Source organism: Haliotis cracherodii, unplaced genomic scaffold (genome assembly GCF_022045235.1).
Source record: "Haliotis cracherodii isolate W230 unplaced genomic scaffold, xgHalCrac1.p SCAF_11, whole genome shotgun sequence".
Taxonomy (NCBI): Eukaryota; Metazoa; Mollusca; class Gastropoda; order Lepetellida; family Haliotidae; genus Haliotis; species Haliotis cracherodii.
The window spans coordinates 24742093-24769437 of NW_027266266.1; the positions used below are offsets into that span (position 1 = coordinate 24742093).

The window sequence follows — 27345 nt, forward strand, 5'->3', positions numbered from 1 at the left end:
TAACATTGTTTTTAACAGTATTCTAGTCATATTACAGTATTATGTGGGAGGAAAGCTTGAAGTGAGTGAGTGAGTGAGTGAGTGAGTGAGTGAGTTGTGTTTAAGGCCGCTTTTTTAACAGTATTCCAGTCATATTACGGCGCATCAGCCCAAGGAAAGCCCAAAGTGATGCAGTTCTTAGACGTTTACCACTTCAGTGAAACCCACGAGCCGTGGGTATGGTGCTGACAAAACTAGAAACATAATTGGGGCAAACTGGGATTCGAACCCACAATCATAAGTTTCTGGTGTGCCCAAGGGATGCAACTCTGCACAGCAAATTGCGGCGCTTTAGACGACTGGGCCACCCGTGTCCCTGAAAGCCTGAAGTGTCAATCATGAAGAAATGAAATTTGATTGGATGTCTATTTTTAGCATTGTTGCATTTGAACCAGACTCAAAACAAGGACCTTTTGTAGAAAAGCCAAAATAACATGACAAATTCATTACTCTGTTGATATGGGTATAAAGTTTCCTGGATAATACATGAAAAATATTATTGACATATGATCCAGAAATGAACACTACCTGTTGATATGGGTATAAAGTTTCCTGGATAATACATGAAAAATATTATTGATATATGATCCAGAAATGAACACTACAACCCATCTGGTAATGAAAGTGACCTGTATTACGGTTACCGTATTCAACATAATAAGCGCCCACGGCGATATTTGCTAATATATTCCCTTCTGATTGATCAATGTACGCAAGACTTATTTATTCGTGTATAATACGCATCCGTGTGTTATATGCACCCTTAATTATGGGCAATTAAATTCTGGATAAATATATCTGTCGTGTATCATACACACAGAATTTTATTTTGTACCATTTCAGGCTGTCAGCATAAACCACTAAATTTACAATCTTTCAACTCAGGTTTTTTTTCTCCAAAATATTATTCTAATAAGAGCCCCCTATTTCAAATTTTGAGAGTGCCCTGGGCACTTATTACGTCGAATACGGTAAGTCCAACCTGTTGACAATGAAACTGTAAAAGGCACAAGTTCAGCACGTGTTGGATATATATGCAAAGTAATAAAATATTGAACAGTGTCCAAGTTATGCTCCGAAAATGAAATGGGACAGACAAACGGACAGACGGACGGATGGACAGAAGGGGGGATGGACAGCACTTATTCCTATGGCCCTCTCCCAATTCGTGGCAGAGGATAATAAAGTGCATCCTTGTTTCATATATCAAAAATAATAATTGTGCAAAATATGTTACATTCATGCTTGTTTGCAGGACTAATTAAATTCTTGTTGGTCTTTTATTAAAACATGTCAAAAGGAAGGGAGGAAAAGTAAATGACTGTCTTGTTGTGGGTGTTTGTTTGAAGTTATTTTTCTAAAATGTATATATTTAATTACATAAAGATGATGAAAAAAGCTCATTTTCAATCAAAAACTTTGAATTTATTCAACAAAGTTCACCCCATTTTGTTTTTTACTACAATTTAGGGTAAATTTGTGAAGAACCTAAATTGGCCTTGCTTTATTGTGTAGGCATGTCTGTTTGTTGTTTAACTGCACTCAGTAATATTCCAGCTATATGAAGGTGGTCCCTAAAAAAACAATCTATAATACAAACCATTCACACAAACACCTCCATTCTGAAGAAAATGAATATTTTATCCATAGTAATCCATTTGCTTTGAATATCCAAGAAATACACCAGCAGGCCTGGTAGAATTATCTCCCCTTATTGCCCCACCAAAGGGAGACAACTCCCTCCACAAGGGAGACAACTGAACTAACCTGACAGCAGATTTGGGTATGGAGCCATACAAGAGGACACTAAGTCCTCTATATAAGCCACGGACTCCATGTTCTTTCACTGTCACTTTAACACAATCTACTGGTCCCTTGTAACGTTTCACAGCACCAGTCCTTTCATCCAGCTGAAGCTGGGTTTTCACATACTCTGTGGGGAATGTAATGCAGATCTCAAGTCCTCCAGTAATGCCACCTGCAATTGAAAATAGAATTTTGTCAATTTTCAGTAGCCATGGCAACAGTGAACTCACAGCGTCAGACAATCAGTAGTTTTATTACCAAAGTCATCGAAGAATGTGGGTGATTGAGTGAGTATGGTTTTACACCACTTTAAGCAATATTCCAGCTATATCACGGCGGGGGACACCAGAAACAGACAGGCTTCACACATTGTACCCACGTCGGGATTTGTACATCACTGAAAACTCAGCTAAACACGTGATACATGGCATTGCTGATAGCCTCACGATAGTGTTTGTTAACCAATATAGCCACAGTTGAGAGACTGCTTGTGATAATTGCTGTGTCCACCTGATATATATGCAGAAAACCTTAGCTCCAAAACTTCAGGAACAAATCATCCAAAAGACAGAATTAGATCAAATACTAAATTCCATTTAACAAATGTTATATTTGGGACAACACTTCCTTAGTAAAGTGGTAAAGTAAAGTGGTAAAGTAAGGTGGTTAAAGCGTTGGCTCGTCACGCCGAAGACCCGGGTTTGATTCCCGACATGGGTACAATGTGTGAAGCCCATTTCTGGTGTCCCCCGCCGTGATATTGCTGGAATATTGCTAAAAGCGGCGTAAAACCATACTCACTCACTCACTCCTTAGTAAACTACAATTTCTGGTACATTTTTGGGTTGTGTCAAATCCACGATACGAACCCACACTCCAGAGTGAGGCACCTACTTGCCTGCACACAAAGTCAGCGATCTAACCCACAAGAATCTGTACTTTTCAAAATTATCGCCTATCTCTCGCTTCCGTGAGATAAACATTTGAACGGAAGAGGCGTTGCACAGTACAGAAATCTCTATGTGTGATGTACAATCTCAACCATATATTAGACATTGCGGAATGTTCGTTTGTTTTAAAAAATTTAATCAAGAACTGTGTCAACATATTTTTTAAGTGTAGTCTGAAATGGAAGTCGCCAGGTTGAAACGAGTGCCGTAAAGCTGGAGAAAGCTGTTTTTCTAATTGGCTGATGTCGACTTCTTGTTAGTCATTTCAGTGGTCGGTCAAAGTTTGCGAAAGGTTGTTCTGACATGACCTGTAATGGGATGTCCTCAGATCTTTGTTTAGCGGCAACGAAAACTTAGATCTGATTTTAATGAGATTGGAGTACATTTTTAAAACTGTGTAAGCTCTTGCTTTATGTGCTACATAGTAACTACGCCCCTGTTAGCAACATATAATGTATCCATGGAGTTACATTGTTTCATGACAATAACAATATATTACGTGACTAACCACAGGTCCGGGTAGTCCTGTGGGTACCCAGGTACCCGAGTTACCCATCCCAGCACACCCTATCACTTCCACATGGGGAGCAATATGTCTAACATCAAACAACGTCAAGATGGTAGAATTGTGGTCAAAGTATATTATATTAACCTCCAGCCAGTCAACAAGGAAACTGTCCAAAATTCTTTATATACATTCATTGATCCTAAACATGTTTAAGCTCAGCCAATCATGCAAGGCCATATGGACTGGATATATGGACTTACTGTCTCCACCAACCTAACTGGTATCTGTCATGCAAGGTGTCTCACAACACAGCCATAAACGTTATTAAAGCAAAAGCAATCTTGCAGCAGGATAATTACTGACTTCTCTCCAAGTTAGGGGACAGTTCCAGGCAATACTGGCAGTATTTATTCACAAAACATTTTTTTGTACTCCAAAATAATGACGTCTCTGTTCATAGGTTTGCTGAGTTTGTATCAATGCATGCTGGTAGCTAGTTGGTTGGTTTTTTGATGCCCCACTCAGCAGTTTTTCAGCAATATGATTGCAGTCTGTAATTAATCTAATCTGGTGGATGAGTGGTAGGGTAAGTGGTTGTGAGGGTGGTAAGTGGATGAGTGGTAGGGCAAGTGGATGAGTGGTAGGGTTAATGGTTGTGAGGGTGGTAAGTGGATGAGTGGTAGGGTAAGTGGATGAGTGGTAGGGTTAATGGTTGTGAGGGTGGTAAGTGGATGAGTGGTAGGGCAAGTGGATGAGTGGTAGGGTTAATGGTTGTGAGGGTGGTAAGTGGATGAGTGGTAGGGTAAGTGGATGAGTGGTAGGGTAAGTGGTTGTGAGGATGGTAAGTGGATGAGTGGTAGGGTAAGTGGATGAGTGGTAGGGTAAGTGGATGAGTGGTAGGGTAAGTGGATGAGTGGTAGGGTAAGTGGATGAGTGGTAGGGTAAGTGGATGAGTGGTAGGGTAAGTGGTTGTGAGGATGGTAAGTGGATGAGTGGTAGGGTAAGTGGATGAGTGGTAGGGTAAGTGGATGAGTGGTAGGGTAAGTGGATGAGTGGTAGGGTAAGTGGATGAGTGGTAGGGTAAGTGGTTGTGAGGATGGTAAGTGGATGAGTGGTAGGGTAAGTGGATGAGTGGTAGGGTAAGTGGATGAGTGGTAGGGTAAGTGGTTGTGAGGGTGGTAAGTGGATGAGTGGTAGGGTAAGTGGATGAGTGGTAGGGTAAGTGGATGAGTGGTAGGGTAAGTGGATGAGTGGTAGGGCAAGTGGTTGTGAGGGTGGTAAGTGGATGAGTGGTAGGGTAAGTGGATGAGTGGTAGGGTAAGTGGATGAGTGGTAGGGTAAGTGGTTGTGAGGATGGTAAGTGGATGAGTGGTAGGGAAAGTGGTTGAGTGGTAGGGTAAGTGGATGAGTGGTAGGGTTAATGGTTGTGTGGTAGGGTTAATGGTTGTGTGGTAGGGTTAATGGTTGTGTGGTAGGGTCATGTACAGATGGCGTATCACGTGATACATCAAGATTGTGGCACATATGTGCATCTGTATGGATCAAACAAATTACTCTTCTATTGATGTATTGTACCAGCACACAAGCATCTTCAACAATGTTGAAATTGAAATTAATCAATGACACACCCCTACATTGACAAACAAACAGACATGGCACAAATTGATTCAGTACATAAAATGCCCTCAATTAAAAAAAACTCCCCGGTTGATAATAACCAAACCAAACAATCATCAATGTTGCAGACAAAAAAAACATGTGTCATGCTGCGATCATAATGTGCTATTTTCCCGCTCAGCATGCTGTAAATATTTCATTATTCATCACGACCATCAAAAACTATCTCTCCCTTGCCTATCCAACTTTCAGAGAATTACCACTCAGATGCCTGCGACCAGCAGTCTTAGATTCACACCATGTCAGGAAGTTCATTGACTAAAATCACAAGAGATGGTAATAAGGGACTGGTCATTTATTATAGGGGAGGTAGGTGAAGTGGTCTTAGGACTTTCGCATTTTGTTGATCTCCCATATTATTTCATTCCCCACTACCAATATACAATGTTGTCAGTTGAGCAGTAAAATATTTACACACTCCAAACTGGACCTCTTTTCCTAGACTTGCATTTAGTCCCAGAAATAAAGTTATCTTATTTAAAAACATGTCTACAAAATAAAAAAAAAGTCCAAATGGAGCACAGAAAAATCCTTAATTTACTGAGGCAATCTAGGCTTGCCAAATCATTCTAGACTTTAGTTGGACTCCTTCAATAATTTTTTGTCTAGGGTCTGGGAGAATAGTCGATCTCAATAACAACATGATGATTCACACTTACTTTGCATGACGAATTTTAAATAAACTTCATATCTGAACATTTTCAAAAATAAATTTTGGACTCAATAATTTCATAAATTTATGACAAAAAATATTTAAATACATAAAGATTAAACTAAATTTATTGAACCACAACTTTGATATGCTCCCTTCACAACCCTATTCATTTATAATCTGATCAAACAATTCTGACGACCCTTCACATTATATTGACAAGGATATCAATTTCCTTGACTGAAATAAAGGGTCATTACGTTCAGCACCCTGATTAGCAGACAAAGTATCCTTTACACCAACGATGCGGAAGCAACACGGAGGGATGTTTGCAGCACTTCATCGCGAACAAGACTTGTGAATTATTGAGAGTTTTGCCACCACAAAACCCCTTTGCCACAGCACTATATCCTGCCACTACAGGCACTATATTGATTACAGGGTCTACGCTGGCATTGATTTTGACAAAGTGTAGCAAGAAACGTACCAATTTCGGCCAGATTTAGCAGAAAATAAAATTAGCCTTGGAGACTATGGATTCTTCAGTGACGATGACCGAGAGGGTGGGAAAAGTACTCCCGTGATTATGATTTGGAATATCGCAATGTCAATTAGAAGATCGCATCGTGATGAAGAAAGAGATCAGTTAGAACACAACTCTTTGGGCAGGATTATCAGTTGTGCTGGCTGTAACTAAATGTCTGTCATTGGTTTATCCTCAATGTGAAGAATTCTGGCAAAAAATGTTGGTTTAGGAGGGTGTTTTCTGGCTGTTAATTCGCTGGCCTTTTAACAAGCCACAGTTCCTGTCAGAAAATCTTTTCCTTGTTTCAATGTCACTGTGAGTTGCTAGGTTACAAGGACAATTCAAGTAACATATCCAAATGTTACTTTACTTTCTTGTGTATAATGCACACTCCCTTTTTGGATTTTCATTTCCTTCAATAACTATCTTACATTCAATGGCCAGTTACGCTTAGTAAATTCTGAACGAATTGAGCGAGAGAACAAGTTTAGCCAAAATGTAGATGTAATTTTCTGATTGTACTGGACACGGTTCCTGACTACTAATTGTATTTACTGTGATGCGATGCATATTTGAAATTGTGTGACTTTCTCGAACAATAACCAGACATGGCAAGCCCATTGAATTCAAACAGTGTATTTTGGTGTCTGGCAATTTGATTCACAGTTTAAGTCTTTTACCTCAACAATGAGGTAATTAAAGCCAATCTGACTGTGTGTACTGGACCATGTCATCCTCAGTTGAATGGTAAACTTCAAGCAATATTTGGTTCATCGCCATGATTTGTGTGACAAACTGGAGAATTAAGAATTCAAGATGGATTGTAACGGATATAGTGTCAAGCATTAATGTGTATCACTATCAAGTTGAGTCCTGTTTGGTTTTTTAGATGTCTTTGGCTCACAGTCTAGCATGTCTCCTACGGGATGTAGACAAAAAACAAGGATGGCTCAAGGTTAACTACCGACAAAACAACAATTTTAGATTAACATCTTATAGTGGAGCTCTGCTCCATGATCGGACACCCTATTTTCAGTTTGTTTGTTTGTTTGTTTGTTTGTTTGTTTGTTGAACTTCACACTCAGCAATATTCAAACTATATGACAGCAGTCAGTAAATAATTGAGTCTGGACCAGACAAACCAGTGATTGACAACGTGAGCATTGATCCACGCAATTGGGATAAAATGACATGCATCAACCAAGTCAGTGAGCCTGACCACCGATCCCTTAGGACAAGTGAAGTTACTGTTACGGCAAGCAAGGGTTGCTGAAGGCCTATGATTCGAACCCAGGTCTTCATGGGTTCCCATTTTCAGCAAATGTCTTGATGTTGTTACTGAATTAGTCCTAATCTGATGAGGATCAGGGCCCAATTCAAAAAAGCTGTCGTAGCACTAAGACAATCGTAACTTTAACACAGACTTACGCCAGTCAAAGTGCTACGTTTGCTTTGTGGAATGGGACCCAGATCTTTTACTCCAATTCAATACCTCTCTGTGTCAGCTCAACTTAATCGACCAATCCTCATCTAGGCTACTAAATATTTTTACGAGTGACCGAAGCATTCAGACAAGCATATATATGTTTTCTGTATCTCAAAAATGAATGTTATCAGGTAGTAACGAATGCAAAAAACAAAGTTATATTGTCGTGGATGGCGTCTATACACAGAGCTTAGGTATCATTGAAAGAATATATGTGTTCTATGTGGGAGGCTTGTAACAGGTGTATTGGCAATCTTTTAAGTCAGATCCAAACAAAGTATATTCAACATGTTCAATCCACCACCCATGAACATCCGGGGTAGAATAGGTCTTCGGCAACCCATGCTTGTCATAAGAAGCGACTAACAGGATCGGGTGGTCAGACTCGCTGATTTGGTTGATTCATGTCATCGTATCCGAGTTGTGTGGATCGATGCTCATGATATCAATCACTGGATTGGCTGGTCCAGACTTGATGATTTACAGACTGACGTCATATAGCATACAAACATACATAAAAAATACCCAATGAACCACATACTATAGTTGTTTTTAACTTCAGAAGGTTGTATGATCATTTGTACAAGAAACAATACTTGTCTGGCATAAATACAAAAGAAGTTTGATACCCAAAATGGTAATTAAATATATTTCCCATACTTAATACAAAACACCATGTAAATTAACTGATGTCAGTCTCGCTGACTTGGTTGATGCATGTCATCGATTCCAATTGTGTGGATCGATGCTCATGATATCAATCACTGGATTGTCTGGTCCAGACCCGATTACTTACAGACTGCCGTCATATAGCTGGAATATTGCTGAGTGCAGCGTAAAACAACAAACAAACAAACCAACCGATATATCTTTAAGTGACTGAAATTCCAAATTATTTTTCACATTAGGTTATCTTTATGTGCCCTCTCACAAACACATATACTGGTATACCCTCATCAAAATTACATACTTCCTTTCAGCAACCAGCCTACCATGGTGCTTGGTGACCCTCCCAATTCTCTCTTGCCCACCCCTACAACCCTGGCAATAATAAAGCCCCCCCCATCACCCAACTAGCAACCATTTTTTTAATGTAAAACAAAGGTGAATTTTCAATCCGTGCTTTGCCGACTTAGACCAAATTGGATTCTTCTAATTGGTTTCCGCAGTTACAGGAACTATTGATCCAGAAAGTCATTCAAATCAATGTTGATATCCCCTGAGACATAGATAACCTAATGATAGCGCAATAGCCAGAGAGTTCATAAGCCAGATCAAAGGCAATTGAACAAATCTCTAAGATATTTACACCAGACCAAATATTTCTTTGTATTACAGCTCTGCCAAACTGATTTTTCCCTCTATTTTAGAGAAACAAAAATTGAATGAAATATTATGTTGTTGGGTTTTTTAAACATTATGTCTACAACACTAAAATATTTCAATTACTCAATGGAGCGGAATCAACTCTTGTCACTTGCCATCAGCAGAAGTGTAAATAGATTTCATCGGACGATAGCTGAGTCTCTGCCAGTCATAATCCTCACCACTTGAAACATAATCATGAAATATTTCGATGCTTAATTATTCGTTTGTTTGTTGTTTAACGCTGCACTCAGCAATGTTCAAGCGGTCGATGCTTAATTAACCAAGATAGCTGCATGTGTGCTAATACTTAGAAAGGGAAAACAAGTTATTCCGTCAAAAAAGAATATTACCTACTCTAATGTCAAAAATTGCAATGAGCGTTTTTCAAGAAATGTCCATGTTCTTAGCGATAAACATCATTGAGTTTTGATCACATGATTACAATCTGCTTGAGGATCAGCCGTCAGATGATTGCGAGCAGCTATTTTTAGCAGCATGTGCAGCAGACTACATTGTCAGCACAAACTGAAAGAAAAACGTGCAGATGTACACACTATCAACCAAGGTCACAGCAAAACATAACAACTCGTAGTCACCTGACTGTCGATTCTAACCCGAATTGCAACAATGTGATAATCAAACTCAATTATGGCACACTCGCTGATTTTTTGTTGTTGATTTTCCCTCTTCCATCTATCCAATTTGGTCCAAAGAAAGGTACGAAATGGTCTGGCCTAACTTGTTCTTTAGTTACTTGACTCAAAGAATGTTGTTCCAAAACATTAGGGTTTGTCATCAAAATAAATTGTAACTACAAAAAAAGAAAAAGGTTTCAACATTATTATTTTTGCCTGTGAAGATCTGGGGTAGAATAGGTCTTCTGCAACCCATGCTTGCCGTAAAAGGAGACTATGCTTGTCATAAGAGGCAACTGACGGGATCAGGTTGTCAGTCTCGCTGACTTGGTTGATGCATGTCATCGTATCCCAATTGCGTGGATCGATGCTCATGATGTCAATCACTGGATTGTCTGGTCCAGACTCGATTATTTACAGACCGCCGTCATATAGCGTAAAAAAAGACAACAAACAAACAAACAACAACAATATTTTCAAAAGATTTTTGAAAATGTTCACTCATTCTTCACACTTTCTATGATGAATTTAGATCCCTGCCACTTAATTCTTTTCATTTAAAACTGGGAACTAAAATCCAAGGAATTCCTTAATATCCCATCTTTAATCATATCACAAATCACACACCACTTGTATCAAAGATCCCCAAATAGATCATAATTGATATTACATCAAACTGTCCTTTGTAAGTCAGCAATGCTGAGCAAAATCACATCAGAAGGCAATGTGACTAAAAGATGTCCTTTGAATCGATATCTCCTGTCTGACAAGGACAATTTAAAGAACAACGACGGGCAGTGTCATCCTACAGACATGTCAGGCTTACTGTACCAGGATTCAAATGATTTGCAGAATGAGTGTCCTGGATGTCGTCATTAATCTGTTGTGTCATTTCCCCAGGTGATTAGTGTTTTAGTGAGTCGGCATAGTTTTACTGTGACTGCTGTTAGTGACATTCCTGCAATATCACGTCAGGACTCAGGAGACACAAGATATGTACTTATCAAGGGAATCGACCCCAGTACTTCAGCAATCTGAGCACATGCTTTAACCACACGTCTACACTACAGCTCCATTTATTGATTACAGATCTTTCAAAAACGAGACAAATACTAATCAAGATTTCTGTCAATACTGGACCTAATTAACAATTCCAGTAAATTATGTTTACAACCAAAAGTCTTATAACGAACTGACCGATATAACAAACTTATTTTTTAGTCCAGGCCATTTGTTGTATATATGTTGTATCTAATATGCTTATAACGAACTACGGTAATTACAAACTAAAATTAGTGGTCCCTTAAACTTTGTTATAACCGTAGTTTACTGTACATTATCAAGCAAAATAAACAATGCTGGACTTTCCTAATTTCAGACAAACATTTTGGACCAAATAATAATAATGATGATAATAATAATAATAATTAGTCAATTTGAATGGCTCCAAACTCCATACCAGCTCTTGTGCTCATGGCGCTTACATTATTACCCCAGTTAATGGATCAGTGAGCACTCGATTTTCATTCTCAGCTCCCTGGGGAGTATACAACCCAAGCTGCCTGTGAGGTGCTAGAAGGTTAACAGTCACATTAACATCTCATCCTCACGGGTACCCACTCACTGCTTGGTGAACAGAAGCACATTTCGAACAAAGTCACTTGCCAAAGGTCGACATACATGTGGTACATGTGTTTCAATCATTTTATCATGTAACTCACACTCCCCAGTTCAGTTTAGCTTTTATCACACGTTTCTGAGTGTGTGAAATAGCCAGCCAGGCTAGCCATATATTTTTTTCTAGCCGATATCAGAAATAACCAATTTTTAACTCTACCAAATACACTAAATAGGTATCAATTTGATTAAAGGATTAACTGAAAAGGTACATGTTTCAAGTAATGTTCAAACATTACAAAATGAACGGATATTTTTCTCTCCATTTTCTTTTGAATGGACTGTCACTGTCAAGTAGAATTAAATGTTGAACTAACTTGTATTTATGTAAATAAACATTACTGTACACACTGGTATCTAAGTATACGAGAAATCCAACTTATAAACCGACTCATCACATAGACAACGTTTTTAATTAAATAACTGTAATAAAAACACTCAAATGTATAACCTGTATCAGAGATGAAATATCGCCTGCAGTCGTGAACTCGGTGACCTCAGCTCATTGGTTTCGCAACGGAGCGAAATGTGCGTCTTGCAATGGCACGAAATCTGCATGTGTGTCTCTTAGGCTGAGACTATTACACGTTTTGCTTTGACTGACGCTCATTCATTGTTGTAGTTTGTGTTCTATCAAGGGTTTACAATGATTGTAAGCCCTCCTGCGAGGTGTTACCACAATTTCAAAAACTCCATATCGAGTTACACAAATAGCCAGAAGGTTAATAACACTGGTAATTCTAAGCCACTGACATCAGCCTAAGTTCTCCATGTATGATATATGATGTTGAGAAAAACTCAATACTTGTGATGTGTGTTAGTGACATACATTTACAGTTGAACATCTGTCTGAGCCTGACCTGTGGGACTGAAAATGTAATCAGGTGTAGACAATGGCCCGGATTAGTAAGATCATGTGTGTGTGTTTGTTCTTAATCACCGCACTTAACAATATCCACGGTATGATGGCACCCTGTAGATAATCATGTCCGGACCAGAAAATCCAGTGAATCATGATCCATGCGCTCGGTTATGATGACACAACATGTAATCGAGCCTGACCACCATCAGGTATCCCTGACAATTAACCCCACGGAAGATAAGAGCAGTGTTATGTCCAAATGAATACTACAACTTCTCGTCTTTTTAAAAGTCATGACAAATCACAGACCTTCAGAAATACATGTAATCAATGATTTAGATTGTTCTTTGTATGTTAGCAATGTAAAACTAAACAGAAGAAAAGTGAAACATTGATGTCAAGATGGAGAAAAGGAATCAATACTTCATGCCGTGCCTGGCCGAGCTGGTGACATATGTCAGGATCCAATTAGAGGAGCAAAAACTCATCACTGAACCGCTGGATGCAGTGTGAGATTCCAGGAAACTCAAAGAATGAGTGTTTGTTTGTTATTAAACACCACACTCAGCAATATTCCAGATATATGACAGTGGTCTGTAACCCATACAATCCACTGTGATTGACATCATGAGTGAGTGAGTGAGTGAGTGAGTGAGTGAGTGAGTGAGTGAGTGACTATGGTTTTTACGCCGCTTTTAGCAATTTTCCAGCAATATCACTGCAGGGGACACCATATATGGGCTTCACACATGGTACGGGAATTGAACCGGGGTCTTCGGCGTGACAAGCGAACACTTTAACTACTAGGCTACCCAACCGCCCCTGATTGACATCATGAGCATCGAACCATGCAATTGGGATACGATGGCATTCATAAACCAAGTCAGAGAGTTTGACAAAGCCGATCCCGTTAGCTGCTTCTTGTTGTGTATGTATTATGTTATTTGTCCGACCCGCACATTGGAGGAACATCAAATCTTCAGTACATAACAAAATCGCAGTTGGCTCAATCACTGTTTAATGTGGAACTGGCACTGCCTCACACAGCTGCCCAGGTTACAACAACATAATGACGTCACACCTAAAGTGACGTCACTGCACGTGCGCATTGGCGCACTTACAATGTAAACATACCTAACATGCACAACATTTCTCCCCCTTAAAAGAAATTACTTTCTACTTCTCTAACCAATACATTTACAATATTCAGAACACAGTACTATGAGCTATTTTCTAAAGTTATAATTTAACAATGTTACAACTTTCAACCATAAATGATAAACTCATATATATATATATATATATAATATCTGCTACACATTGCTGAATACTTTATTCTACATTGTGTTCTCACAGGGTTAGTCTATCGGGAGGTTTTCTCACTCTTTCTGAACGTCTCACGGTTTGTTTTGCCGGTACATTTGCAATTGTCACCTCACTGTCTTCACACTGGCGTTCATCACATTGCTGTGATGCACTAGGTATTCCTATAGGGTCGCCTTTGTTGACCCTGATACTTTCTACAGTCCCTGCACTACAGTCACTTTGAACAATCATGTTCTCGTTACCATGGTTACTAGTTGCATCTCTACACCTCAATTGATCAATATGACGCTTGACAGTTCTATTGCCAATGTCAACATCATAATGTCTTTCACCACATTTTGTCATCACCTTGCCAGCCGTCCATTTGTCTTCTTTGTTGTACTCACGCACCCACACCTTATCATTGTCATTTAGCTGTCTTGTGTCGCCAGGTTGACACAATGAAGAAGACTGTTTTGTAGCAACAACATCAGCATGATTAGGCTTGATTAAGTCAAGTCTACATCTTAGTTCTCTTCCAAGAAAAAGTTTTGCTGGAGTTTCTTGAGTTGTGCAATGGGGACTAGAACGATAGGCTAGCAGAAACCTATCAATCTTCTTCTGTAATGTTGCATCATCCCCTCTAGTTGATTTCATAGCTTGTTTGAAGGATTGAACAGCTCTCTCAGCCAGTCCGTTAGTAGCAGGATGATATGGAGCAGATAAAATGTGTTTTACACCATTACTTCTCAAGAATGTTTCAAACTCATTTGACACAAATTGTGGACCATTATCTGTAACAACTTGCAGTGGTAATCCATATTTCGCGAACAAACCTCTCATCACTTTCACTGTCGCATCAGCAGTAGTTGAATTCATAACAATCACCTCTAACCATTTGGAATGAGAATCTACAACAATCAGGTACATGTGACCCATGAAAGGACCAGCAAAGTCCAAATGAATGCGACACCATGGTTTTGATGGCCATGACCAATGATGAACAGGAGCTTTTGTTGGATCATTTTGAACATTCTGGCATGTAATACACATTCTTGCAGTACTTTCAATATCAGCATCTACTCCAGGCCACCACACATAACTTCTAGCAACTGATTTCATTTTCACCATTCCAAAATGACCACCATGTAACTCATTTAGAACACCGTTTCTGAGTTTAGAAGGAATCACTACTCTCATTCCCCATACAATGCATCCTAATTGAATTGAAAGCTCATATCTTCTTGAGTGAAATGGTTTCATTATTTTGTTCTCACTGTGATCTTTATCCCAACCATTCATCACTGCCATGTACACTTGTGAAAGAACAGGATCTCGCCTTGTCTCATTTCTCACATCACCTGCTGTAATAGGCAGATGTTCAAACTGACTTGCATAGAACAATTCTACATCATCACTCACACATTTCGTAGTATCAGGTAGAGGTAAACGAGACAACACATCAGCATTTGCATTGGCAGAGGAAGATTTGTACAGAATTTTGTAATCATATGCACTGAGAATCAATGCCCATCTCTGTAGACGAGCAGCAACTAATGATGGTACTGACCGTCCCTCACCAAACAGGGCAGTGAGAGGTCGATGATCTGTCACGAGAGTGAAATGCCTACCATACACATACTGATGAAATCTTTTCACACCAAATATAATCGCTAGGGCTTCTCTGTCAATTTGTGAATATCCCTTTTCAGCCTTGTTCAGTGTTCTTGAAGCAAATGCAATCGGTCGTTCAGTACCATCACTCATCACATGAGACAACACAGCACCCACGCCATAGGAGGATGCATCACATGCCAATGTTATTGGCAACAATGGATCATAATGACACAACACATCGGAACTTGCAATTTTTGCTTTAGACATTTTGAAAGATTTCTCACATTCAATTGACCATAGCCATTTCTTGTCTTTCTGCAACAGTTCGTTTAACGGGTGAACGATTGTAGAAAGGTTCTGGATGAATCTGCCATAGTAGTTGACTCCACCAAGAAAGGAACGTAGTTGTGTCACATTTTCAGGTCTTGGAGCACTGATGATAGCTTTCACCTTATCTTCTGAAGTATGAAGTCCTTCTTTGTCAATAACATGACCGAGATACTTGACTGAGTCTACAAAGAATTTACACTTACTTTGTTTTACTCTCAAGCCAAATTGTTGTAATCTTGACAAAACTGCATCTAAGTTCTGTAAGTGTTCTTCATCATTTGAACCGGTCACTAGAATATCATCTTGATGACATAATACTTTCTGCAAACCTTGAAGAATTTGGTCCATTGTAGCTTGAAAAATTGCAGGAGCTGAAGCAATGCCGAAAGCAAGTCTTGTGTACCTGTAGAGTCCTTTTGGAGTATTGATGGTGAGTAGTTTCTGTGAGTCTTCATCCACCTCCATTTGTTGATAAGCATGAGCAAGATCAATCTTTGAGAATTTCTGACCTCCGGCAAGTTGAGCGAACATGTCTTCAATCTTGTTTTGTGGATACTGGTTCACATTTAAAGCTGGGTTTACAGTAGATTTGAAATCGCCACAAATTCTGACAGATTTGTCAGGTTTGACCACTGGAACTATTGGTGTAGCCCACTCAGAATGTTCTACTTTGATAATCACGCCATTTTTCTCCATTCTTGAAATTTCTTCACTCACTCTATCATGAAGTGCATAAGGAACAGGCCTAGCTTTCATGTATTTAGGAGACATGCCATCTTTCACTTCTAAATGGGCTTTGATTCCATTAATTGTACCCAGTCCATCAGAAAATACATCACAGTATTTCACAAACATTTCACTGAGTTGATCTTCATTTGACATTTTGTGACACGTGTTGACATTATTTCCTAATGATTTCCAGTCAATATTTACGTATGGTAACCACGCCCTTCCCAGTAACGGAGGACCTTTTCCCTGCACGACATGTAGTGGTAACTGGTTGACTCTTTCACCGTCACGAACGTCAACATGTATGATACCAAGATTTGTGACAAGCTCACCTGTGTATGTTTTCATTGGGATTGGCGATTCTTGTAAGCTGCATTCTGAAAAGTTCTGTCTGTAAACGCCTTCAGTAATGATAGAACTTCTTGAGCCAGTATCTAACTCCATCTTAAGATCACGTCCATTTACATTCACTGTCACCCATATGACATCTGCAGCACCGTGAATAGCGAGCAAATGATTTAGACAGTCACCTAAATCATCTAGAATGTCATCTTCATATTCATGGGTTGAACAAAGTTCTTCATTGATAGCATTTACACGAAAAGTTTGACGCCTACCGTTTCTGTTTACATTGCTGGAGCTAGCACTTCCTGTTTGACGAAACCCGGATGTTGAACTTTGACCTGACCTTTGACTCCATTTCTTCGCTTTGCATACCTCCTGAATATGGCCTTTCTTTTGACAGAATGAGCAAAACTGTATCTTTGAAATTACAAGTATCAGCTAAATGCGAAGGCTTTCCACATCTATAGCAATAACGTTCATACCTTGCATTAGATCTTCTGTTGTTGAAAGAAAACACCTCTGACTGTGATTGTTCCTTCGGTAATCCGTTGCGGCACAATTCTTCTGAATCTTTCGCAGCTAATTCCATTGAATTTGCAATTGAAACTGCACGTTCTAGTGTCAATTCTAATTCTGCAAGCAATTTCCTTTGAACATTTACACTTTTCAGTCCAAGAACTAGTTGATCTCTTAAACGTTCATTCAGTGTAGCGCCGAAGTCACAAAATCTAGCCAGTCCTTTCAAAACAACAACATATTGTGAAACAGTTTCGTTTTCGGTCTGCATTTTCTTGTGAAATCTGTATCTTTCAGCAATAACACTTGGTCTAGGCATAAAATGATCACGTAAAACAGTGAATAATTGTTCCAAAGTACGTGTACGAGGCAAATCAGGAGAAACCAACGATTTGAGAACATTGTAAGTTTTTGCACCAATCATGGAAAGAAACCCGGAAACTCTTCGTTCATTTGGAATGTCATTAGCATCGAAATATAAACTCACTCTTTCAGAATATGACATCCAATCTTCTAAACTTTCATCGAACTGTCCAACATCTCCAATGACGCCTGCCATTATGGAAAAGCACTGACTGTATTCACGTATAGAAAGTTTTATCCTCGTCGCCACTGTTGTGTATGTATTATGTTATTTGTCCGACCCGCACATTGGAGGAACATCAAATCTTCAGTACATAACAAAATCGCAGTTGGCTCAATCACTGTTTAATGTGGAACTGGCACTGCCTCACACAGCTGCCCAGGTTACAACAACATAATGACGTCACACCTAAAGTGACGTCACTGCACGTGCGCATTGGCGCACTTACAATGTAAACATACCTAACATGCACAACACTTCTTACAACAAGCATAGTCGCCTTTCACAGGGAGCATGGTTGCTGAGGACCACTGAGTAATTTAACCCGGATCTTCACGGGTTCAAAGAATGAGTGAGCGAATGTGTCAGTCATACCATGGCAGCATGTAAACAAGCCAGTCTGGGCTAGGCAAAACCAGTGGTTAACAGCATGAGCAAAACTGAGGTACAACCAAACACAATTAGCCATTGTGCCCAGCTAATCCTCTTTTAAGTCACTGTTACAAACTTGGGACATTGGTGACTAAATCTGCCCAACAACATCAAGGAATTCTCAGAATATTAGGTCTCATTCATTCAAAGAGAGTGTCACAGTTTCAATGATAGGCAGTTACACTGACCTGAAGCTCTGCCTGATCATTGTCATCGTGACTTGAATATGTTCCAATTGATTGCTGGGACTATATATCTGCTCAGTATGTTAGATGTTGACGTCCACCTACGTGGGGTTCGAGGTCAGTGTAGGTAGCCAGTATCCCAGGCCAACTAACACTGAAGGGGTCTTGTTTGGCCAAGGCCGAAATAAAAATACAGAAGTGTATCCAAGTTGGACCTGCATATAGAAAAGGCCACACTTTTCAATTTTATGTTTCATGGATCAATTCCAGCTTTTCCACAGAAGGTCAGTCAAAACAGAATTTTAAAAAAATAACAATGTCAATTATTTATAAAGTCATTCTTCTGTGAGTTAAAACTACAGCTTGCTTTTTGAATCACTGATATTGATGTAGACATGGAACTGATATATAACATTTTTCATTGTATAATAAGTCTATATTACAAGAGGAGACATAATAAAAAGTAAATATTTGTATGTTTAATTTATTTCATGGACCGGCTGCTTTTCAGTAGGAGTGGTGGGCCCATGAAAAGAAAAATGCACAATGTGTGGTCTAATATAGCCATAAATTCATTTCACATGTCCATTCGACAATGCTCAAAATCGGTTCTTCTGCAGGCAGACTTCTGGCAGATTCAATCGTGTTGGACTTTTGCTCTAATAAACCATTTCAACAACAACAATCTGGCTTGCAGTACTATTAGTAACAAGATAAGTTAAACATTTCAATGCACCACTCAACAGACACAGAGGCATCAGTGCCATGCAGTAGTCAGCTTGGACACATTCTGTGTTGTGTTTTCACCATGTGTAAAAACTTAATGGGATATAAATTATACAGAATTAAGGTTTGGCAAACTAAATCATCCCTAGTTTCTAATGAGACAGGTAAGCACATGGAATATGAATCACATCAATTTAACAAAGCTAATTGCAATACCACATCAGTTGTAATTATAATCACTGGTCGGGGGAACAACAAATTTCTTCAAAATCAAAGGTCCATTGATGCATAAATAATTGCCTGCACTGTGAATTGACCAAATCCACCTCTTCTCTAATCAGACAAGTCATGCAGATCGACCGTGTACAGAATACTTATTACAGCATTTAAAACCAGACCGAAGCTGTTCATTAGCATGGTTAACCTCGTTAAGCCGTGTGTGCATAATTGCTTGATTGGGTCGCTTGATATATCGCCTAGATGGACAAAGAGTCTGATTGGTTCCTTGCCCCATGTCCCAAGGGGGAAAGAATCAATGTCCACTTTCTGTTGGCTAACGAGGTCTTTAAGTGACACATCAAGTCTCACTACCAGCAGGCATAGCAAGGTTGTGAGGCTTGGGGCAGAGGGGACATCAGTTCTGGAACTGTATGCCACTTCAACCAACTGGAACTTGAGAGATATCACTTTTTTACTTGTGACTAGAATTAAGGCTAAAACGCTACATCGGTGAACTGGTGCATCGTGAGTTTACATGCGATGAAACAAAACACGTTAACTTGTTTTTTTCTGTATCGATACAAGACAATACACTTGTTAAAATTGATCACTATGAACATGTGTCTACAGCTAGCTTAACCTTTTGAACCTGCTCTGAAATATTTATTGTCAAGACGTTTTCATGCAATTGGACGTAAATATGCGTTTGTTCCAGCCTTGTTAAAACACAATAGCAAAACTGTGGATTTTTTTAAACAAATAATTTGCTTAAGAAATTACTGGAAAAAACTATAATATTTCACTTGACATGCAGGAAATCCTGCAAAAATATAATTGTGCATCTACTCCTTTTCAGAGAAAACAAATGTACATCTTGAAGCAGTCACCAAAATATCAGTAGCTAGATTCATGCAAAACTGACCATCACAAAAACAAATGTTTAAGTTGTTTCTGTATGCTTTTTTCTTCAGATCAAAGTGTAAACCTAATGTCTTTAAAGCACAGAACAGCCTGTCCTCAATAACAAATCACAATATAATATATACAAACAAGAGTCATCAGGAGATGACATATTCCTCCGATCTGGTGCAATTCGGAAATGGAGTTTGGCTTATAAGGCTGGTATTATGGAGTTATATTTTGGCTGGACTAACGAGTCTATGCATAGTCCAAATTGTAAACCGTCGTGCAGATTTCAGTCGATTGCAGGATTTACAAAGCATGTGCATCGCCAACTCGTTGTCAACAGATATTTTCCAAATCTTTTCATGTTTTTAATCAAGGTGCTCGCGTGATTTGATGCACTTTGCGGTGTAAGTCCCATTTTATCACAATATAGATCTTGATTATCAAGCCGATCGTCTTGACTGGGTGCCGCCATGTTGTTTGAAGCGAATGCAAGTGAAATGAAAGGTGGAATCTGATTGGTCCATAGGTGAGAAATAGAAGGGACATAACTCGTAATAGCAACTGGTGTTGCTACGATTGAGCCCAGGAATTCCAGCCTAGTTCGGCAAGGGTGGTAACTGGACTTTTAAAGTCAGTTAACTCCCTTGCCTCAGGAAGATGGTCCAACAAGAAATATTCAACAGTTTAGGACTTCTGGTCTGGATGGGAAAACAGAGACATCAGTTGGATGGACGGGCTGGCTGATTGCTATATCCCCCCAGAGTTTTTTTCAAAACAGGGATAGATGACATATGCAGAAGGATCTGGGGTTACAATATCACTACTCCACTGCAGCCTTAAAGCTGATATCATAAGCATTAAGTTTAATTTTTCATATTTTGATAGGATTTAAAGCAATTCACAGAGACTCAGTGAGCACGTTTACTTGGTTTTGCTGTGAAGTAGCTTTCATCTCAGTTGAGTTGTTCTGGTCCAATGATCTCGTTCAAGTTAATGTCTACATACAAGCACACCATATTCTTAGAAGAAAGTAAGTCATAGTCAATAAGCTGGTTTACAAGAAAGTCAGGAGTAAGTCTTGAGCTGACAATCCAATGATGATGATGATGATGATGACGCATGGCTTAGACAACACAAGGATCATAATATGTCTATCTGGGAGAATCTGATTTCTGATATTCAGCTGGTAACCAGGATGATGCTGTGATGATGATGATGATGATGATGATGATGATGATGATGATGATGTTTGTTTGTTGTTTAATGCCGGACTCAGCAATATTCCAGCTATAAGACGGCGGTCTGTAAATAATCGAGTCTAGACCAGACAATCCAGTGATTTACATCATGAGCATCGATCCAGGCAATTGGGATATGATGACATGAATCAACCAAGTCAGCAAGCCTGACCACCCAATCCTGTTAGTCGCCTCTTACGACAAGCATAGTCGCCTTTTACCGCAAGCATGGGTTGCTGAAGACCTATTCTACCCCAGATCTTCACGGGTCGATGACGACGACGATGATGATGATCATCATCATCATCATCATCATCATCATCATCATCATCCATTCCATGCAGGCACCCAGTAGCAGATACACTGTATGAATGTACAGATTACAGGTGTCATATTTCCACGCTATGTCACTGTGACCCAGATGCTTGACATGTGTCATCAGTGCTGGTAACCCCAGGTCAAAAGTGGGAGGGCAAATATACTACTATTATAAATGCTTGTCATGAAAACAACTTGAAAATTTGTGTTGGGAATGCATAACCATAACAAGCGACTGCTCTTTTTTCACAGATGACATTTGCCACATCAGGTCCATATATAATGGGATCCTGTCTCCCTAAAACAATTAGTCTGGCGTTGACAGATTTCTAAGTCAAAATCACCAACACCACAGGAGAAGCTTGTGAAAGAGTTTATCATCCAAAAACAAATTTTCAAGGTGCACAGTTTTTAGCTGCCAGAATAAATATTAGGGGCAGGTCATTGATTCTGTACAAGTGTTGGGCACATAAACAAATCCATTAGTAGTACTATACAAATAGGTAAGTAACCCTCTCCAAATGCATAAATCATGGCCTTAACTGAGTACATACTAAGTGTAACATATTCGCCGTAATAGACCCGTGAAGATCCGGGGTAAAGGTGACTATGCTTGTCGTAAAAGGCGACTAACGGGATCTGGTGGTCAGGCTCGCTGACTTGGTTGATGCATGTCATCGTATCCCAATCGCGTGTATCGATGCTCATGATGTCAATCACTGGATTGTCTGGAATATTGCTGAGTGGGGCGTTGAACAACCAACCAACCATTTGCCGTAATAAGCGCCCTGCTCCAATAAGCCCTCCAGAGAGAGTCTCAGCAACTTCTAGACCAATCTGTAAATATTCTTTATAAGAGGCCTATAAAGACTTAACTTTACATGACAGTCCATAGTTTCTTGTGTATATTATACAAAAAACAGGTATATTACTGCCGACTAACTTTTGTTGAAAAAGTTTTAGTTTCAAGGTCTGAGTTTGTTAGCTACCACTCAATCTCTGAAAACAAATTTAACTTTGTATGGTTTTATGACCTCTTTTAATCACACCAAATGAGGAAAAATTGCCAAAGTAGTTCTCTAGCATGTGATTAGTCTAGGTCTTATGTTACAATATCACTCTGTACTGGGTTTTTCATCTCTATGAACATGTTGTTTTTTTATGCCGCAAATAGCAGTAAGATATGCACCATTAAACAGTATATATAATCATTCTCTCACTTACTTTACCCGTAAAGATCCGTATCAGAATAGGTCTCCAGCAACCCAGCTTGTCGTAGGAGGCGACTAACGGGATCGGGAGATCAGTGTTCATTTATGCATTTAAGGTACATGTATCTTGGGCAATTGAGGATGGTAAATAATGTGTGGCAGGGTGTTTTGGAATCTAATAGTCAGGAAATGGTGAAGCCGAGCAATAGTTATTCTGTATTCTACTTGCAGTATTTTTCATGGAATTAGTGTTGTAGAGAACAGCTTACACTCAGACCTGTCTCAATAATAATGCAGTATAAAAGTAACGAAAGAGATTTTTGTTGGTTGTTTGTCATTTTTTTACCTTTACAATGAACACTAGATTTGTAAACACTGAGCAGTTTTCTATCATCATTACACGTACAAATTTTACGATAAACTATGGACATTCACAGACCAAAACTTCTATTTTTAGTGTTTTAGTCGATTTAAGGTGTGAGTTAAAGCCAACACAAATTAGCAACATAATTGCAGCCCTTGGACAGTTGAACAATGAACACCGAATAACTCAGACTCTACAAGGCTTATAACAACCTTGTTGCGCACCTCCATCTGAAATTCCTCTGCATCAAATACCCAATAAACCCAGGATATGACCGTATACAATATGTTTATCACCAAAATCAAGTACTCTGTAGTTTGAGATGAGTGAGTTCTAAGCTACACCACGTTGCCAATGAACATTTTGCTGGTACCAAAAGTTACATCGTCTCAAACAATATGCTATGTTACAGGTCGGGTTGCAAGGTTTCAGGGCCATACCAGTGTTTGTGTAGGAAATTGTTCTGACACTTCTCAACAAAATTCCATCACACCTGATCAACAAGGTCAAGATTATGAGAAAATCCCAGCCCATGGGGATCTTTACTCACAGTGTTAAATTATGCAGCATTCCAGGGTAAACTAAGTCAATATTTTGGAGAGACAGCCTTTCCGTAAAACTCAATAAGGAAATTTAGTTAACCTGACATGAAACAGCCAAGCATATGGAAATCAATATCTGATCAATACACTGCATGATTTCAGGAGCGTAAGAAAACGGTTATTTATACTGGGTAGAAAACAGATTATTCATCCATGGTCGTACACCAAAACATCCAACATGTCAAATGTGTCATTTCATATGTGACCACATCGTGTTTATTATATTGTATTAATACAACTTGATACTAATGATGACTGCTCCAGTATCACATGTTGCCGCCCCAGTGAAGATGCAGGTTAGAGGAGGCCACTAACGGGTTCGGGTGGTCAGGCTCGCTGACTTGGTTGATCGTATCCCGATTGCATGGATCGATGCTCATGAAGTCAATCACTGGATTGTCTGGTCCAGACTCAATTATTTACAGACTGCTGTCATATAGCCGAAATATTGCTGAGTGCAGCATTAAACAACAAACAAACATATGTTGCTGCATGTGCATAACAAGGTCAAGGACACTTATCATGTTCATACCAAGATATTTAACATGTGACGGGAAATGATCATAACCTGGTGATTACGATGTACTGAAGTACCAACGAAATACCGTATCCGACATAATAAGCGCCCTGCTCTAATAAGCGCCCACCGTGATATTTGCGAATATATTGGCTAGTAAACAATCCCAATTAGCACCCCTTTCAATTGATCAATGTACACAAGACTTATTTATTCGTGTATAATACGTGTGTTATATGCATCCTTAATTATGGGAAATTTAATTCTGGAAAAATATATCTGTCGTATGTAAATATTTCAGGCTGTCAGCATAAACCACGAAATTTACGATCTTTCAACTCTGTTGTTTTTCAGCCAAAAAATATTCACATAAGAGCCCTCTAGTTCTAATTTTGTGAGCACCCCTAGCGCTTACGTCGAATACAGTACATCAAAGGGTTTTGTTGTTGTCTTATTTATGAAAGAATAAGCAAAATTATATTAATAAAACAAAACAAGTTCAGGTATAGTAAACAGACTCGCATGGACAAACCACCATTATGCAGACTAAGTCAGACAAGTCACCATTATGCAGACTAAGTCAGACAAACCACCATTATGCAGGCTAAGTCAGACAAACCACCATTATACAGGCTAAGTCAGACAAACCACCATTATGCAGACTAAGTCAGACAAACCACCATTATGCAGACTAACTCAGACAAACCACCATTATGCAGACTAACTACAACAAATCATCAATAAACAGACAAACATGGATGAACCATGAGGGAACCGTGATGGAACCGACCTGAAAACATGAACAAACCACGAGTAAACAGACAAGCACGGAAAAACTGTAAAGCAACAGACTCCAACATTGACAAACCGTGAATGAACCGACAAACACAGAAGAAACACAACCTTCAATTTGCGAAAGCTGTAACTTATAAGAGAACCGTGACAGATTAGCCACCTCTCCAACTGACTATTCATAACATTCTTATCAAGTGCTAAACACGCCAATGAAAGTGACTCTTGTACAAAAGAGTTCATTCATCGAGAAATCAATGAAGGAGACAGGCATCGATCACTTCATGACAAAGACGGAACGGGAAACACGAGGGAACGAGCGCGTACGAGGCCAACAAGAATCAAGAACCATGTACCTATTTCCAGAAAACCAGACCCCAGTGTGTCTTCATAGATTTTATTGATTTCCCTGTATCAATAATCAGCTATAATTGCATGTTTGGTCAATCCTGCATGTTTAAGCACAGCTTCAAAATGGCTGGATCGATAGAAACAAGATGTTTTTGCAATGCAGTCCCTGGCAATTTAGTGCAGAAGAAATAATTAAAGCTTTTATCTTCTTTGAATAATCTTCTCATGAATTTAACCCTCACTGAGCCAGCCTTGTCCAGAGCTTGGTTTGGTTAAGCGAGGACACATAGAGCAGCCATGTTAAGTCCTAATCCCTATATATAATCTACAAAAACAAAACATTTACTCGAGTCAATGGTGTGCCATTGGTATGGATTCATTCAAGTTATCCCACTTATCGAGACTAGCATCAGAGCTTGATTGGATCACTAATATCATATTATGGCAAGCTATGAGATGCTATTAACAGATGGAGGAGACGGCAACAGACGATTGATTCAAGATTCAAGTTGGACTTGTGAAGAAAAAAACATGTCTCAGAAGATAAAAGGCTAAGCTTTCTACTTATAGGACAAGTTATTTGAGCATTTTGTCCTCAATTATTTTATTAGCTTGCACTGCCTACACACTGGAATAGGATATTACTTAAACAACAATATCTGAAGCATAAGAGGATTTTGTTCATTGAGTATTACCATATTCGACTTAATAAGCGTTCCGCTCTAAAAAGCGCCCATGGCGATATTTGCTAATATATTGGTTAGTGAACAATCCCAATTAGCACCCTTCTGATTGATCAATGTACACAAGACTTATTTATTCATGTATAATATGCACTCGTGTGTTATATGCATCATTCATTGAGGGCAATTAAATTCTGGGAAAATATATCTGTTGTGTATAATATGCACAGACTTTTCTTTTATCATTTCAGGCTGTCAAATTAAACCATGAAATTTACGATCTTTTAACTCACCAAAATTATATTCTAATAAGAGCCCCCTATTTCTAATTTTGAGGGCGCCCTAGGCGCTTATTATGTGAAATACGGTAATGTGAATGAATGTTGTTTCAAAAGTTAAATGCTGTAGTCAGCAATATGCCTGCTGTGACCCTCGATGTGTGTACTGTCATCACTATTCAAAGATGTAACTGCCTGATCAAATCTATACAGTGAATAGAAAGGAATATGCTGGAAAGCAAAGATGGCTTACAGTATGAAAGTGGTTAGTGACTGGGCCAGGAAAACCAGTGGTTGAAACCATGAGCATCAACCAATGCCTTCTGGATGCAATGTCACACAATTAGCCAGGTCTCTGTTATAACTGACTGTAAATGTCCAGTTTCCACCATTGCTTGAACTACGCTGGAATTTCTGGGCTCGATCATAGCACCATCATTAGCTATTACGAATTATGTCCCTTCCATATCCCTCCTATTAACCAATCACATTCCATCACTCATATCACTTGCATTTACTTCAAACAAAATGGCTGCACCCAATCAAGACGATCTGATCGATGATCAAGATCTATATTGTAAAATAACGGGTCTTACCTCGCAAAGTGCATCAAATCACATGAGCACCTTGATTAAAACCATGAAAAGATTTGGAAAATATCTGTTGACACCCAGTGGATGTACGAGTGGGAGATAAATCCATTATGCCAAACTTAGAAGCAAAAAGCAGCATGCTTTTTCAGAGTCAATGAAAGTCACATGACAAAGCAAAGTTAACCTCAGCTCAATTGAACAGCTCTTTTCTATCAATTTTGAATTTGTTTTAACGTGTTGGTAAGATAAATTTGTTGTAAAAAGTATCAAACAGGGTATCCCTCACAGGGATGTATAAAACCACATGTACCCCTCA

At 39.1% G+C, this 27345-nt stretch overlaps 1 protein-coding gene across 1 annotated transcript in view; it reads right to left on the reverse strand.

Annotated features, from left to right (window-relative positions):
- LOC139456351 (putative tricarboxylate transport protein, mitochondrial) overlaps positions 1-27345 on the reverse strand; it is a 59026-nt gene that overhangs the window by 17689 nt on the left and 13992 nt on the right. Inside the window, exon 2 of the mRNA XM_071238002.1 lies at positions 1807-2017. Within this exon, the coding sequence (XP_071094103.1) occupies positions 1807-2017 (211 nt within the window). The remainder of the gene's footprint in view (positions 1-1806; positions 2018-27345) is intronic.